Source organism: Eschrichtius robustus, chromosome 17, assembly GCF_028021215.1.
Source record: "Eschrichtius robustus isolate mEscRob2 chromosome 17, mEscRob2.pri, whole genome shotgun sequence".
Taxonomy (NCBI): Eukaryota; Metazoa; Chordata; class Mammalia; order Artiodactyla; family Eschrichtiidae; genus Eschrichtius; species Eschrichtius robustus.
Genome location: NC_090840.1, coordinates 86,406,752 through 86,423,413, shown reverse-complemented (window position 1 = coordinate 86,423,413; position 16,662 = coordinate 86,406,752). Strand labels below are relative to the sequence as shown.

General features: G+C 59.4%; 3 protein-coding genes across 5 annotated transcripts; 2 read left to right on the top strand and 1 right to left on the bottom strand.

The window, feature by feature from the left end:
• Positions 1-234: 234 nt before the first annotated feature.
• Positions 235-11,115, bottom strand: SLC52A2 (solute carrier family 52 member 2). Of its 2 annotated transcripts, none has more exons than XR_011070829.1 (6): positions 10,683-11,115; positions 10,161-10,352; positions 9,180-10,047; positions 8,939-9,062; positions 4,908-5,062; positions 235-604 (listed from the first exon to the last, which is right to left on the bottom strand). XR_011070829.1 is itself a non-coding variant. In XM_068526184.1 (6 exons), the coding sequence occupies exons 3-6, from the start codon at positions 10,288-10,290 to the stop codon at positions 8,618-8,620; spliced, it is 1,335 nt and encodes a 444-aa protein (XP_068382285.1). In that variant the 5' UTR covers positions 10,291-10,352; positions 10,683-10,752; positions 11,024-11,040; the 3' UTR covers positions 8,353-8,617. The 2 variants fall into 2 exon arrangements, 1 of the variants encoding a protein (XP_068382285.1); XM_068526184.1 differs by lacking the exons at positions 235-604; positions 4,908-5,062 and adding an exon at positions 8,353-8,830 and having other exon boundaries at positions 10,683-10,752; positions 11,024-11,040.
• On the top strand, positions 10,856-14,288 carry FBXL6 (F-box and leucine rich repeat protein 6). Of its 2 annotated transcripts, XM_068526165.1 has the most exons (9): positions 10,856-11,642; positions 11,899-12,057; positions 12,223-12,286; positions 12,595-12,726; positions 12,802-12,909; positions 13,001-13,114; positions 13,183-13,414; positions 13,503-13,749; positions 14,046-14,288. In XM_068526165.1, exons 1-9 carry the CDS (start codon positions 11,239-11,241, stop codon positions 14,200-14,202), a joined length of 1,617 nt encoding a protein of 538 aa, XP_068382266.1. In that variant the 5' UTR covers positions 10,856-11,238; the 3' UTR covers positions 14,203-14,288. The 2 variants fall into 2 exon arrangements, with proteins under 2 accessions (XP_068382266.1, XP_068382267.1); XM_068526166.1 differs by lacking the exon at positions 12,595-12,726.
• A 310-nt stretch (positions 14,289-14,598) lies between these two features.
• On the top strand, positions 14,599-16,662 carry TMEM249 (transmembrane protein 249). The gene is made up of 7 exons (XM_068525503.1): positions 14,599-14,704; positions 14,882-14,964; positions 15,065-15,215; positions 15,469-15,563; positions 15,679-15,874; positions 16,035-16,120; positions 16,399-16,662. Exons 1-7 carry the CDS (start codon positions 14,599-14,601, stop codon positions 16,546-16,548), a joined length of 867 nt encoding a protein of 288 aa, XP_068381604.1. The 3' UTR covers positions 16,549-16,662.

Below are 16,662 nucleotides of genomic sequence, written 5' to 3'. Positions count from 1 at the left end.
GAAGTTTGTACCTTTTGACCACCTTCATCCAATTCCCCCTCCCCCCACCCCTTGCCTCTGGTGACCACAAATCTGATCTTTTCCTATGAGTTTGTTTTTGATGTATAATTGACCTACAACACTAGGTTAGTTCCAGGTGAACAACATAGTGATTCAGTATTTCTATACATTACAAAATGATCCCCAAGATAAGTCTAGTTACCATCGGTCACTGTAACCGAAAGTGGGGTCCAGCTGCACCCTGCTCAAAAGCCAATAAAGAGGCAACGTTGTGGAAAGGAAAGTTTCTTTATTTTGGATGCCAGCAACTGGTGGGGGGGTGACACCTGTCCAAAGGCCAACTGCCCCCGCCCCCCACAATCGGGGGCAAGAGCTTTTATAGACAGACGGAGGGGGCTACGTGTAGAAACAGCACAGTCAACTCTGACAGTCATCTTGAAATTAGTCTTTGGTGGTCTGACCAGCATCATCTTGATTGTTTTAAGTACAGTTAATCTTCAGTTCCAGGGTCTGTTTGTTCCCTTTTCTTTGAGGCCAGTTCTTGGAATTGCGGCAGCTTCTGTCATGGCTACAGCCTGGTCATCATGCAGTTAACTTCTTCCACCTGGCGGGGGTTTCAGTATCAACAAGACAGCTCACAGGATACGGCTCAGAATATGATCTATAGCCCTTGAGAAGGAACTAAAGAAATTTGACTCTGCTTAATGACTAAACTATTATTATTTGGTCTCCTTTGACTGTTTCCTTTTTTTCTGCATTTTCTCACTTCTCTCTGATTAAACTTATTCTTTGGCTAAAGTTTTTCCACAGACAAAAGGCAGGCTGAGGACATAGGGGGCAAGGACCATAGGGTCGTGCTCCGTTTCATCACCACACAAAGTTATTACAATATTATTGACTATATTCCCAACACTGTATATTTCATACCTGTGACTCATTTATTTTGTAACTGGACGTTTGTACCTGTTAATCTCCCTCACCTATTTCACTCATCCCCCACGCCTCTCCTCTCTGGCCACCACCAGTTTGTTCTCTGCATCTATGAGTCTGTTTCTGCTTCGATATGTTTGTTCATTTGTTTTGCTTTTTATTCCACATATAAGTGAAATCGCACAGTATTTGTCTTTCACTGTCTGACTTATTCCACTCAGCATAATAACCTCTAAGTCCATCCATGTTGGGACTTCCCTGGTGGTCCAGTGGTAAGGAATCCACCTTGCAATGCAGGGGACGTGGGTTCGATCCCTGGTCAGGGAACTAAGATCCCACATGCCGCGGGGCAACTAAGCCCGCGTGCCACAATTACTGAGCTTGCCCGCCTCAACTAGAGAGCCCATGCTCCCTGGACCCCATGCGCCACAACTAGAGAGAGAAAACCCGCACGCCACAACTAGAGAGAAGCCTGCATGCCGCAACAAAAGATCTCACATGCCTCAACGAAGATCCCGCGTGCCGCAATTAAGACCCAACACAGCCCAAAATAATAAAATCTAAAAACAAACAAAAAAAAGTCGGGACTTCCCTGGTGACACAGTGGTTAAGAATCCGCCTGCCAATGCAAGGGACACGGGTTCGAGCCCTGGTCCGGGAAGATCCCACATGCCGCGGAGCAACTAAGCCCATGAGCCACAACTGTTGAGCCTCGTTCTAGAGGCCACAAGCCACAACTACTGAGCCCATGTGCCACAACCACTGAAGCCCGTGCCCTCCAGGGCCCATGTGCCGCAACTACTGAGTCCGCGTGCTGCAACTACTGAAGCCCATGCACCTAGAGCCCGTGCCCCACAACAAGAGGAGCCACCACAATAAGCCCACGCACTGCAATGAAGAGTAGCCCCCGCTCGCCGCAACTAGAGAAAGCCCGCACGCAGCAACGAAGACCCAACACAGCCAAAAAAAAAAAAAAAAAATCCATCCATGTTGTCACAAATGGCAAGATTTCATTCTCTTCTATGGCTGAGTAATACTCCATTGTATATATGTAGCACATCTTCTTTATCCATTCATCTGCCAATAGGTTGTTTCCATATCTTGGCTACCATAAATAATGCTGCAATAAACATAGGGGTGCATATATCTTTTCTAATTAGTGTTGTTTTTTTTCAGACAAATACTCAGAAGTGAAATTGCTGGATCATATGGTAGCTCTATTTTAATTTTTTGAGGAACCTGCATACTGTTTCCCATAGTGGCTGAACCAATCTACATTCCCACCAACAGTGCACGAGGATTTGCTTTTCTCCACATCCTCACCAACACTTATTTGTTGCCTTTTTATGATAGCCATTCTGACAGGTGTGAGGTGCTATCTCATTGTGGTTTTGATTTGCATTTCTCTTATGATTAATGATGCTGAGCATCTTTTCACGCTCCTGCTGGCTGGATGTATGTCTTCTTTAGAAAAATGTCTATTTAGGTCTTCTACCCATTTTTTAAAATAAATTTATTTATTTATTTATTTTGGCTGTGTTGGGTCTTCGTTTCTGTGTGAGGGCTTTCTCTAGTTGCGGCGAGCGGGGGCCACTATTCATTGCGGTGCGCGGGCCTCTCACTATCGCGGCCTCTCCTGTTGCGGAGCACAGGCTCCAGACGCACAGGCTCAGTAGTTGTGGCTCATGGGCCCAGTTGCTCCGCGGCATGTGGGCTCTTCCCAGACCAGGGCTCGAACCCGCGTCCCCTGAATTGGCAGGCAGATTCTCAATCACTGCGCCACCAGGGAAGCCCCTACCCATTTTTTTAACTGGGTTGTTTGTTTTCCTGAGGTTGCATCATATGAGTTCTTTGAATATTTTGGATATTAATCCCTTGTTGGATATAACCTTTGCACATATCTTCTTCCATTCAATAGGCTGCTTTTTCATTTTGTTGATAGTTTCCTTTACTATCAAGTAAAAGTGCAACAACTTTTTAGGTTGATGTAGTCCCATTTATTTATTTTTGCTCTTGTTTCTCTTGCCTGAGGAGACATAGCCAAAAAAAAAAAAAAAATTGCTAAGACTGATGACAAAGAGCGTACTGCCAATGTTTTCTTCTAGGAGATTTATGGCTTCAGGTCTTACATGTAAGTCTTTAATCCATTTTTAGTTTATTTTTGTATATGGTGTGAGGAAGTAGTCCAGTGTGATTCTTATGCATGTAGCTGTCCAGTTTTCCCAACACCATGTATTGAAGAGGCTGTCTTTTCCCCTTTGTATATTCTCACCTCTTTTGTTGTAGATTAATTGACCATAAGTGTGTGGGTTTATTTCTGGGCTCTCTATTCTGTTCCACTGATCTATGTGTCTGTCTTGATTACTGTAGCTTTGTAGCCAATTTTATTCTTTTTAAAGATTGTTTTGGGGAACTGGCGGTCCAGTGGTTAGGACTCAGCGCTTTCACTGCCGAGGGCCCGGGTTCAATCCCTCGTTGGGGAACTAAGATCCCACAAGCAGGGTGGTCAAAAAAAAAAAAGGATTGTTTTGGCTATTCTGGGTCTCCTGCATTTTGTTATGAATATTAGGATTCGTTTGTTAAGCTTTTGCAAAAGGCCAGCTGGAATTTGATAGGCATCACTTGAATCTCTGGATCAGTGCACAGAGTTCTGCCACGTTAACAACCTAAGTCTTCTGATCCATGAATATTTACTCGCATCTTTAATTTTTTTCAACAGTTTTGTAGTTTTCCATGTAAAAGGCTTGCTTTTCTTTTGTTAAACTTATTTCTAAGTATTTTATTCTTTCGATGCTATTGTAAATGAAAATTTTTTCTTAATTTCATTTTCAGATTTTTTGCTTCTAGTATATAAAGATACAACTGATTTCTGTATATCGATGTTGTAATCTGCAAAATTTGATTGAAGTTTTTAGTCCTGATAGTTTTTTGTGGATTTCTTATGAGTTTCTTTCTTTCCTTTTTTAAAACATTTATTTATTTATTTATTTATTTGGTTCTGCTGGGTCTTAGTTGAGGCAAGCAGGCTCCTTAGTTGCGGCACATGGGCTCCTTAGTTGTGGCATGCAAACTCTTAGTTGTGGTGTGAGTGTGGGATCTCGTTCCTTGACCAGGGATCGAACCTGGGTCCCCTGCACTGGGCGTGCGGAGTCTTAACCACTGCGCCACTGGGGAAGTCCCTCCTTATGAGTTTCTAAACATAGAATTGTGTCATCTGAGGGACTTCCCTGGTGGTTCAGTGCCTAAGACTCCGCCCTCCCAATGCAGGGGGCCCAGGTTCGATCCCTGGTCAGGGAACTAGATCCCATGTGCCGCAACTAAGAGTTCGCGTGCCACAACTAAGACCCGGCGCAGCCAAATAAATAAATAAATATAAAAAAAAGAAAAAGAAAATCAGTTAAAAAAAAAATCACATCATCTGAGAATAGAGATAGTTTTACTTCTTTTCCAATCTGGATGCCTTTTATTTCTTCTTCCTGCCTAATTACCCTCGCCAGGACCTGCAGTGCAATAGGGAGCAGACACCTTCGTTTGTGGATCTGCCTGCTTTTCCTCTCTGGATGTTCAAGGCCGCGTGCTAACTGGCCCTGGAGCCCGAGCACCCTGGCCTCAGCATCTCTTCGCATCCCTCTGGCTTAAGTCAGCGTGGGGGTGGGGTAGCGGGGGGGCGCTGCGGAGCTGCCTTCCCCACGACTTGCCTTTAGAGAATTGGCGCCCTGGTCTCCTGGCCACAACACGTACTGGCTCAGTGCTCCGGCTCAGCGCTCTCAGAGGGTGCTGTCCACAGAATGTTTTTCAAAGGGAGTATCAAGGGCTGGCTCGGGGGTGTCAACGAGGGATCAGGTAGGGAATCTTTTGCAATCTGCTTTCTAAAGAGCTCGGCTTTCCTGCCTCTCTTGCAAAACGAGGGGAATTTCCAGGCTGGTTTGCCACCTGCCTTTCATTTAGCTCATACAGTTACGCAGACAGAAACCTACCTCCTCCTGGGTGGTCCTGCTGAGGAAGGTCCTGCCTTCTTCCCCCACTGGCCTGGCTTGAGGTTTTCTGAGAGGGTCAGACGTCCAGGAGACTCTTCTACGCAGGTTGGAAGTGGGTCAGGGAAGCACCCTGCTCAGGAGCTGGAGGTGGGGGCCTGGGAGACGGAAGGGTCATGGGGAGTACGACAGGGAGAGTCTCCAAGAGAATGACCGACTCTCCCCCAGGCAAGGAAAGATTAACCAGTGCTGTGCGTGCAAAGTCTGAACAGTCCTAAATGCTTCAGAGAGGAGACGAAAGAGGATTTCACAACGCCTGCAGCTGTGACAGACAAGAACCAACTCAACTTAAGCAAGAAACTGTGGGCCCACATAACTTGCAAGTCCAAGGGGTTTAGTTTCGGGTACAGCTGGATCCAGGAGATCCCAGAATGCTCTCGGAGTTCTGCCTCTCTCCACCCCTCGCTCTGCTTGCCTCTGGGATGCCTTCATTCTCTGGTGTGCACCCTGAGTAGTTTGGGTATTTTTTATAGCTCTTGGGATGACTGACACCGCCGAGACAAATCTCTATTGGATCCTGACTTGCTCCACAGGGCCAGGGCTCCCAGTTCCATCACCACGGGCAGGAGGATGGGCACCACAGCTGGATTAGCCGGGGCACCCACCCAGCCAAAGGGTGGAAGGCAGGGGCCTGGGACTGACAGCCCACTAGAACGACAGGGGCCTCTGAGCCCCTGCAAAGTGCAGTGGAGAGCACGTGGCCCCACTGAGGTGGGCAGCACCCCAAGACAGCGTGGGCCTGGTCCAAGAGTGGCCGATTCGGGAATTGCTGATGACCTGCACCCGCTCCCTCACCAGAGGCCCAGTCACTCCCACACTCCCATCCACTGGCCCCATTCCCCACGGAAGCGAGGAGGTCCCTCTGAATCCATGGAGGGGAGGGAGCCCCTGAAAGGACTCATCCCTTGTCCCCAAGTCAGGCAGTGGGCCTCTGAGCTGGCGCAGATGAGGGGTGTGACCTTCCCCTCACCCAGGTGTTGTCACACTCATGCCCGCGTCGCAACCCACACCTGCCTAGGGACCCCGGTGGGCTGACGAACCCAGGACTGAAGGAAGGTGAAGGCCCCACCTCTACCTGCTCAACCAGAGCCGGTGAGCCTCGCCCCTCTCCGCCTTGGGGGAGTGGCCGCACACCCGCGGAGAGGCTGGTGTGGTAGGGCACACCCTGGCTGGCTCGTCTTGGGGGAGCGGCCGCACACCCGCGGAGGGGCTGGTGTGGTAGGGCACACCCTGGCTGGCTCTTCTCTGGTTTCGAGAGAACCTGAGCCACAGATCACAGAGGGCCCGTGGCTCAGCTCTGTTCTCACACAGGGGACGGTGCCTTCGGTCCTGCCTTGGACACCGCCTCCCTTCTGGGGTCTCCTTCAAGTTCCTCACTGCCCTGGGCCTGAGAGACCCTCTGGGCAGGGCTGTGAGGTTGAGCGGCTGGCCACCTGCCGTCCAGCTGGAGGCGTGGGTGCCCGGATAGGGCCCTGGGGGGACGCTCAGCTCTGAGGGGCTGGCGTGGTGGGCCGCCCTGCTTCCCGGCCACTGGCCGCACGCCTGGACGCCCGGACGGGAAGGGTGTGCCGAGCGGGTGTGCCGAGCGGCTCTCCAGGACGTGGCCCCGAGGCGTCTTCCTCCCCTGGTTGTTTGGGCTCCCGCCTTGTTCCCTTCGGGGAGCTGACCGGATGCCCTGGAGATGCCAAAGGGCAGGGGATCCCTCAAGCCACCCCTGCAGTCCTGGCCTCCGGGGCTCAAGGCCACCCACCTGCCTCGGGAGACTGTGCCTTGCTTCCCGGGGCCCTGGCGCCTGGCACACGTGGCGCAGACGCACGCTGGCAGGGAGGTTCCACAGACGCCCAGCGTGAGGGGAGGCAGGAAGGAACTGGGAGGAGGCTCCCCCAGCCTCCGGCCCCAGGGTAGGCAGGGGCGGGGTGAGCGCAGTGTCAGAGGCAAGGGGAGGGCAGGCGGAGGCCGGGGGCCGCACCACCCCCGTCACGCCCTCGGCCTCCCCCCTCCGACTCTCCAGGGGTGGCTTCCACAGCTCACACCCGCCTGCCGGCGCCCCCTCCCCAGCCCTATCAGGTCAGGGGCCCGGGTGGTTAGCACCCTGGAGGGCGGTGGCCTTCTGCTTTAAGGGCTGGGCTGTGTCTGGGCCACGTGGGAGCCTGGTCCCACCACATGCCTGATGGCGGGTCAAGGCCGGGGGATCTCTCCCTCCCGCCAGGAAGTCCCTCAGCTCAGCCGTCCGGGCAGGACCAGGCCGGGGAGGAAGACCTTGAGAAGCCTCCGCGCAGCCCGAATCAAGGACAGCCGCCTTCAGAAGCTTAGAAAGGGCATCCGGAGAGGGCTGGCCAGCAGGGCAGGAGCCGCTCCGACCACTGCCCAGGCCCGGCCCCTGGGGGCTGCAGGGCCCCCTGTGGAAGCAGGGCACCTTGTCTGTGAGGATGGGCTCTCAGTACCACGCCAGACACACCGGCTCACGGCTCAGGTGTCCTGCCCCCCGGGGAGCCTGTGTCCCCCCCAGGCCTCTGCTCCCCACCTGCCCAGGAGGCACAGAGGAGGCGGCAGAAGCCCAGGCCCCGGCCCCGCGGCAGCCTCCGTCTGAATCCCCTCAGACCCTCCCGGCCCTCCTGGCTCGGGCGCACTCCAGTCCCCAGCAGCCCCGTGCGTGGGGGCCCCCGGTCCAGGACAGCCTGTGTTTGGTGCTGAGCTCCCTGCAGACACCAACAAGCAAAGGCCTGGACTGCTGTCCCAGGGTGGGGACAGAGCATGGGCTGCTCAGAGCCAGGGCCATCTGCCAGCAGCCCCAGGAGAAGGCAGCCACTGTCGCGTCTGTGTGACTAAAGGGTTTGGGGCCTTTGCAGGTTTGATCACTGGCGCTACAAACGAGGCTGGTGGTTTGGAGGAGGGGACCACGTCCTTGGGCAGAAGAATCCCAAGATTGGCTGGACCCTCACACCCCAGTCTCTTCTAAGTCCCATTCGCTGAGCCCTTTCTGTGCCAGGACCTGGCAACAAGCCCCTGGCACAAATCCCCCCGGTAGGATCCTCCCATAAAGCAGCGGGTAAGTGTGTCACACCCAGGCCACAAAGGCAGCGACTACGCGGCAGCCCCTGCGGCCTGACCCTCGTGCCTGGCTGGCTCGGCCCACCACACCACCTCTGACTGCCGTAGCCTGTGTGGGTCCTTGGCCTACACTCCAGGCCCCGGGGGCTGGCCTTCACCCTCCCTCCGGGCAGTTCTGTATGTGTATCTGTGTTTAGGAGCAGGTTCCATGACCCCCAGGATCTGTGAGAGTGCCCCAGGGAGTGGGGCAGGCCCCTGCTGAACAGGTCAGGCTACCGCTCTAGCTCAGAGGAGGTCTACCTACACAGCAAGAGTTGTTCCTGGGATTAGCTCCAACTCATGGAATAAACATGCTTTATTGTACAAATCCCACACAGGCCCTGGGCCTGGGCCAAATCCACATCCCCAGCCGAGCCCTGGCTCCGAGCCTGCTCTGTGGTCCCAACCCTGGCCCGCAGTGCCAGGTTCTCCGGTGGAGTACGCAGGCATCCGTGAGCAAGCTGCTTGTGGAGTGGGCCTCCCTGGGCTGTGGGCACGCAGGCACTGTGGCAACCCCAACCTGAAGACAAGTGGAGTGGAGAGGAGTCCCCACCTGCTCAGGCTTAGGGGCCACAGGGGTCCACACAGTCCTTCCCGCTGCGGAACACATGGTAGATGCTGGTGGGAGGGAACATGGCCATGGCGCCGAGCAGAGAGCCCACCTGGATGGCCACGCCAGCTGCCAGCAACGACTGCTGGCCGCCCCCATGCAGCAGGGAGCTGGAAGCCACCTTCACGTATGAGAACACGCCGAGACACAGAACCCACGACACCACCTGGGAAGGTGGACACGGTAGCAGGCTGAGCGTGAGATGCCCCTGCTCTAGGGCGAACCCCTTCCCTACTGCCACCCTCTTTGCTTCACTGTCCCCCGACATACTTACCACAAGGACCACCCCTGCAGAGGTGCCCACCAGAGGTGGGCAGGGGCTCAGGATTGCCAGCGCCATCAAGTAGGCCCCAAAGAGCATGCCCAGCAAGGAGAGACTGCCCAGCCCTGCCAGGGACCTGCCAGGGGTGAGCAAAAACTCAGGGCTCAGGCCCAGGCTCTGAGCCAGGCCTGAGCCAGGCCCAGGCTCTCACCCCTAAGTCCCACCCTGAGTGGCCTGGGCTGCCTGCATATACCTGCATAGAACACCCATGGCCAGGAAGCAGGCGAGGGGATTGGCGGCACTGCCCAGCACCACAGCCAAGTGGTAGGCTGGGCGCCCATAGGGCAAGCAGGAATAGCTCTGCACAGCAGGCAACACGCCATTGGTCAGAGCGTTGGTGACGGCCAGCAGGCCCAGCAGGCAGACACCACGGGTGGAGAGCAGCCGATGGGCCACAGGTTCTGGGCTGCGGGTGGTGCCTGCCGCCTTGCTGGAAGACTCCTGCAGGGGTGAGGCCTCTTCCTCTTCCTCCACTCCTGGGGCTCCCACCTGCAGGCCAGGCCCTGGGCCTCCTGTAGGTACAGACGGTGGTGACGGCAATAGCACCAGAAGACCCTGAAAGGCGGCAGCTGAAACGACTAATAAGGCGGACAAGACTCCAAAAAAAGTGCTGGCAGGAAAACGCTCTGGGAAGTCAATGGGGGGCCCAGGAGTGCCATTGGTGGGGGTTGGTGGGCACTCGAGGCGACCCACACCCTGCACTAGGGCCAGCACACAGGGCAGCAGGGCACTGAGGCCCTGACCCAGGAAGAAGGACCGCAAGAAGGAAGGCGGCAAGCGGCTCAGGAAGGGCAGGAAAGTGACATTCGAAGCACAACAGGCCAGCGCCAGCACGAAGGAGAGAGCAAGGAAGGCCACGGAGTGCTCCTGCCCCGCCACTGTCGCCACGTGGGGCCACAGAGGGGCCAACAGGGCCGTGCCCACCACGCTCAGCGCCTGCACCACTTGGATGGGGGCCCGCTCGCCCTTGTCCGGGGCCAGCCGCCTCCACAGGGTCACCACCAGCAGACCCAGGTTCCCCAACGCCACAAGCACAGAGAGGTAGGAGGGGAGACTCCAACCTGCAAGGGAAAAAAGGAGGCAGCCGTGTCAGGGGCAGGATGCGCAGGACCAGAGAGCAGCTGCAGCCCACCTCCCCAGCACGCAGCCTCGCCCCCTGACCACATCGACTCACCCTCGGGGAGGTCTTTCACCACCACAGGCAGCTCCACCCAGATCCCATTGATGGTAGCCCATGAGCCCATGCCAAAGAGGGCTACCAGCACGTGGGTCAGCACCAGACGGCCCAGCGGGGGTGCTGCCATTTAGCCCAAGGCTGGAGCCTCCAAGACAGGGCAAAGGTCACAGCCAACTCTTCTTTCCCCACCTAGGTCCAAAAAAGACGCTTCAGCTCCTCCGGGAACTGAAGACTTCATCTAACTTGAAGGAAAGAGACATGCATGCAGAATTACAAGGGAGAGACACAGAACCATTGTCAGGAGAGGACCAGACGGCCAAGACCAGGGAAGCTGGGGGGATGCCGGGGGTGGGGGATGGGGAGGAGAAGGGACCAAGCACACCGGCAGCGTGTGCCGGGATCACGACACAGCAAAGGCCGGCAAGCAGGGAAGCAAGAAGGCGCCGAAGCCCAGGGAAGGATGACGAAAGAGAGAGATGATCTTCGGGTGTGAGTCACCGAGGCCGCCAGAGCACTCACCCCCACGGATACGGGACAAGGACTCCTGGACAGGTCCACCTCTCAGGCGCCAAGCACACCTCTGCGGCTTCTGCGAGACCCCGGACAGCGAAGCCAAGTCGGGGCTGGGGGTGTGGCCGCGGCGGGCACCGCCCCTCGCTGCGTCAGCGGGGGGGCGGAGAGCCGACCGGTGCTCTGGGGTGCCTGCGCCTCCCGGTCCTGAACCCGCGCGCTCCCTGACCTGGCGACCGGCCGTCCCGCCACACTTCGAGGGCGCCGCCTCCGGCCCAGGATCGAGGCTCCAGCCCAGAACCGGTGGGGCCGGAAAACGCAGCCGAGAGGGAGCGAGGACTCCAACTCACCCGCCGGGACTCGGAGAAACCACCCGCCGGCGCGCCCCAGCGCCTGATATCCCGCTCCGGAAATCGAGTGGGGTGTTCGGGGGCCGGGAGGGCCTGCCCGTGGCCCTGACCCCGCCCCCCGAGGCAAGCCGCGCCTCCGCCGGCCCCACCCCTTCCGCCACAGGAGCCGCCTTTTCCGCTCTCCCTGGGCGGAACTCGGAACGCAGCGAGTGGCTATGGCGCCGGTTGGGGCCCGCCGGCGGGCCCGGCAAAGGGTCCGGATCTTGCCGCTGGCCGGGGCGCGGAGCCGCTCGGCGGAGGACTGGTGGTGGGATCGGCTGGCGCCGAGCGGCTCCGGTTACCACCTGCTGCAGTCGGACAGCATGCTGCTGGTGTTGCCAGGCCCGGGGCCCGCCCGCCCCCGCGCGCAGAGGCGCGCCGCCCGCCGTGCTCAGCTGCTGCGGCTCCGCGGGGCCCGCGCCGCTGAGGCCGAGGCCAAGCCCAGGACCGCACCCGCACCCGCACCCGCACCGCAGCAGGAGCCCGACCCGGGCTGGGGCGACCGCATTCCCTTGGAAATCCTGCTGCAGATTTTCGGGCTGCTGGTGGCGGCGGATGGGCCTATACCCTTCCTTGGCAGGTACCCCAGGACCATAGCATACAGCGCCGGGTCTCAGGCTGACCTCTTAGGCACTCAGCGGGTGGCTGAGCGCCCACACACGCGTCCCAGAGAGCGCAGTCTCTCAGGGCGTCCAGTTGGAACCCCAGGGGCCCTACTTTGAACTGAGGGGTCCGCAGCGTTGTGAGAGTTGGCGGGGGGCAGGTCCCTCCTCTTAGAAAACCCCATAGCGATCGACCACAAATGGCCCGGCCCCTCAGCAGAGATTTTCTCCCAGGGCTGCACGCGTGTGCCGCCGCTGGCACGAGGCCGCCTCCCAGCCCGCGCTCTGGCACACTCTCACCCTGTCACCCCCGCTGGCTGGCCGCCCCGCCAAGAGTGGGACCAAGACTGAGAAGAAGCTCCTTGCTTCCCTGGAGTGGCTTATGCCCAGTCGGTGAGCAGTTCCATTTGTTTCTTATCCCCTCACTCCATTTGTGTGTTGTGTGATAAGCCCCAGGCCCCCTGCTGCATCCCTGCACGAAGGTGATGGGTGGGGAGAAGGCTGGCAGAAGGGGCAGCGTGGGAACACTGTGCAGCTCTGCCTCTGCTGTCGGCCCAGGTTCTCACAGCTCCAGAGGCTGACTCTCATCCACTGGAAGTCCCAGGTACACCCTGTATTGAAGGTGAGAGCTCGAGGCTGCCCTGCACGCCAGCCATGACACTCTGGGGTTACCCAGTACTTCCAAGGAGTGGGTCAGGTACCGTGGGGCCCAACGATGCCCCATGAAGATGCCTGCTTGGGTCTCCTTTCCTGGCGTGTCTTCCAGCAGGGAGGTGTGAGAGGTGGGAGCACCCAGGTAGGCCTGGCATGGCCAGAAAGGAGACCATTGCTGAGGCAGTAAAGTGCGGTTGGCACCAGCCATTGGTCTCTTTGCCTTGTGGACCACAGCGTGCCCTCCCCCAACCCCAGCTGGCTCTCTGTCTTCCACAGCTGGTTAGCGAGTCCTGTCCCCGGCTCACCTTCCTCAAGCTTTCCGATTGCCACGGTGTGACCCCTGACACTCTGATCATGCTAGCCAAAGCCTGCCCCCAGCTCCACAGCCTGGGCATACAGCACTCCATGGTGAGCCCCGGAGTCCCCAGGGGCCCCAAGGAAGCCTGGGCTGAGTTGACCGGTGCCTCTGTGCTGGGTCTCCAGGTGGAGTCCACGGCTGTGGTAAGCTTCTTGGAGGAGGCGGGGCCCCGAATGCGGAAGCTGTGGCTGACCTACAGCTCCCAGACGACAGCCGTCTTGGGTGCACTGCTGGTAGGTTGGTCATGGATGGGCAGGAGCAGAGCTGGGTGCCGAGCCAGGGACTGCCAGGCCTCCGACCCTGTGTTCTCCGCCACCTCTCCAGGGCAGCTGCTGCCCGCAGCTCCAGCTCCTGGAGGTGAACACTGGCCTCAACCACAACAGCACTCCCCTCCAGCTGCCCGTCGAGGCCCTGCAGAAAGGCTGCCCCCAGCTGCAGGTACCTGCCGCCCCACCTCTTCCACCTGTCACCCCCCTCCCCACCTGCAGCCTGGGCCTCGCTCCCAGGTGCTGCGGCTGCTGAACCTGACGTGGCTGCCCAAGCCTTCCGGGCGAGCGATGACTCCCGGCCCAGGCTTCCCCCGCCTTGAGGAGCTCTGCCTCGCCAGCTCCACCTGCAACTTTGTGAGCAACGAGGTCCTGGACCGCCTGCTCCACGGCTCCCCTCACCTGCGCTTGCTGGATCTCCGTGGCTGCGCTCGAATCACACCTGCTGGCCTGCATGATCTGCCATGTCAGGGTCAGCACTCCCCGGGTGGTGGCTGGGCAGGTGGGATGCGGGGCTTCTTGCCCACCCCACAGCTCGTGCCCATTCCTCTCACCTCCAGAGCTGGAGTGGCTTCACCTGGGCCTGCATGGCACGTCGGACCGGCTGACGCTAGCCAAGGAGGGCAGCCTTCTGTTAACGCAGAAGTGGTGCCACACTCTGCAGGAGCTGGACTTGAGTGGCCAGGGCTTCAGTGAGAAGGACCTGGAGCAGGCCTTAGCTGCCTTCTCAGGCACCCCTGGGGGCTCGCACCTGGCACTGTCCTCCCTCAACCTCCGGGGCACCCGGGTCACACCAGGCACGGTCAGGTCAGCATCCCCACCCCCGCCAGGTCCTTGGAGCCAGTATGGCTTGATCCCCTGTCCCGCCTGACTTGCCAGCTCCAGGGGTCTGAAGACGGAGCCCATACTGGCCCAGCCCCTGCTTGGGGTTGGCCTTAGGGACACCAAGGGTACTACTGGGCTTGGGCCTTGATGGCTGTAGGTGGCAGAGCCAGCTGCGGTGCAAGGGTAGAGAGGGCTCCTTAGACTGGCTCAGCCACGCTGTGCCTGGGTCTTCTTGGGGCCAGTGGCTCAACCTCCCATGGCCTGCACTGCTCCCACAGCTCTGTGATCAGCAACTGCCCAGGTCTGCTGTACCTCAACCTGGAGTCCTGCCGCTGCCTTCCCCGGGGCCTGAAGCGGGCCTACAGGGGCCCAGAGGAAGTCCAGCGGTGCTTGCAGCAGCTGCTCGCCAGCCTGCCCCCCCCCCCTCCCAGCTAGGCAGCTCCAGCCAGCCAGCCCTGCCCTGACCCCTTTCCCATTTTTGGATGTTTGAGCATTTTGTTACAATAAAACATTTTTAGGAACTCGTGTGTGGTCTTTGGGATCCCAGTGAGAGGCTAGGGGTTGTCTCTGAGGGAACTACTTGGGGCTAGAACTGACCCAGAACCTGTGTGTTGTGGCGTTGGGGGCAGCCCCCCCAGGGCTCCTGAGTCAGCCTGTGGCCGTGCCTTTCCTGCTCAATCCTGGGCTCAAATCTTGGACTGAGTGTGAGTGTGAGTGAGTGAGTGAGTGTGTGTGTGTGTGTGTGTGTGTGTGTGCGCTTTCCACCCTCAGGGACAGTAAGGCGAGCTGTCTGTGAGTGTATATGAGGCTCCGACCCGGGCAGAGGCGGCAATGGAGAAGGGGAGGCCACGCTCAGCCACGGGGCTCGTGGTGGGGCACCTGCCTACAGATTCCTCTCCAGCTCAGGCCTGGGATGTCCCACTACCCCACCCTTCAGGTGAGGACTGTGCACCAGTCTGTACAGGGGGCCTCCAGTGGGGTGGGGCCTAGCGGGGAAGTGCACGCCCACCGCAGGGCCGGGCCCGGCGACTCCCTGGAGAAGGGATAATAACAGGACGGTCCCTTCTAGAACCCGCCGCCCAGAGCTTCTAGAACCCAGCGTAGCCCAGCCTAGACCGCCACTTGGTGTCGCTCCCCCGCCTTCGCCTGAGAACTGCTCCTTCCTGGACCGCAACCCTGAGGGCTTTATTCTCCCAGGTATGAGTGTGGCTTTATTCTCCCAGGTATGAGTGTGGCTGTGGGCAGTGGGCAGTGGCAACGGACGAGCCGCACAACTGACGGTCTGTACCCGACCCAGGCCCCCAAGGGCCGGCTCAGAGGCCTGCCTGCGACCTCCGGCAGCAAGCCCTTCCAGCTCTGGGCCCAAGGACTCTTCTGCACCGAGCGCAACCTGGCCAAGCGCCTCAAGAACAACAGTTTCTACCCGTTCACGCAGCAGCAGCCCAACGGTGAGGGCGACACTCAGTTGCGGGGGGACCAGAACCCGGCGGAGCGGGGACGCGGGGCGGGGACTGGAATCTGAACGGGGCGGGGCCGGGCCGGCTGCGGCCTGCGTGGGCGCTGGAACCCCCGGCTGGGCCCGGACGGCGGCCCCGGGCCCTGCGGGCGGCGGGCTGTTCCGGGCCCAAGCCCTGGCACTTCCACCTCGGGCTGCGAGCAGGGGCCTGGTACCCTCACGCGCCCCCGCCGCGCCGCCCCCAGTCTTCGTGCTCGAGTACTACCTGGACACGCTGTGGAAGGGGACGCTGCTCTTCATCGTCTGCTTCTTCCTCGTCAGCTTCGGGCTTGTGAGCGAGGTCTGAGCTCCTGGGCCCGCCCCCCACGGCCTCCCTACCCTGGGGGGCGGACCCCCACTCGGTGCCCCGCCCCCGGGTCCCGCGGCGGCTCAGGAAGTCCCCGCGGCGCCCACAGGTGCAGAAGCAGGAGACTTGGGGCTTCCCAGCCTACGGCGTGGGCGTGGGCCTGTGGCTCATGATCTCGTCGCTGCCGCGGCGCCGCCTGGTGCTGAACCACGTGCGCGGCGTGTACCACTTCTCCATCCAGGGCCGCACCGTGTGTCAGGGCCCCATGCACCTGGTCTACGTGCGCATGGCGCTCAGCTCCGACGGTGACGCACGGGGCGGGCCGCGGACTGGGGGATGGCGTGCAGGGGAAGGGGAAGCCATGTGGAGAGGGGTGGAGCGGACAACTGGCCGGAGCCCCCGCCCCCGGAGCCCCCGCCCCCGGCTCTCCAGAGACCTGGGGCTGAGCGGCTTGCCCCTTGCCAGCCTATGGAAGGTGCTTCTTCCAGCTGGTTCTGTGCGGCCACAAGCTGGAGCCGCTGGTGCTGGTGCAGCTGTCGGAGCGCTACGAGGTGGGTCCCGCCCAGCCCACCATGGGGTCCCAGACACGCTCCCTTCCCCTCCTTGGTTGAACATGACGCCAGCCACTGTTTAGGGTCTTAAGATAGGGCCATTTCGCAGGTGGAGAGTGCACACAACGGGGTCCTGGCCCAGGCCCTCAAGCTGGGAGCCGGCGGAGAGGGCGCCGGGGCTGACGGGCAGGGCTGGAGGTGCGGTCTGGCCAAGGGGAGGGGACGCCTCCGGCGCAGCTCTTGTTCGGGCAAGAGCTGACCACCACCCGCTCACACAGCAAATGGAATACCTCGGCCGTCATATTGCCCGGAAGCTCAACATTAACTACTTCGACTGCCTGGCCACGTCGTACCGGCACGTGGTCCGCCACTGGCCGCCGGGGGCCGCCGTCAGCCCGGGCATCCTGCTGCGCAAGACCGGTGCCTAGGACAAGCGGAACTCTCAGTCCGCCCAGGACCTGTGATGCTGCCAGCTGGCGCCCACCCCTCCCCCACCCCTCCCCCACCCCGGGACTGCATTCTCCCTTCCCCTCCAATCTCCC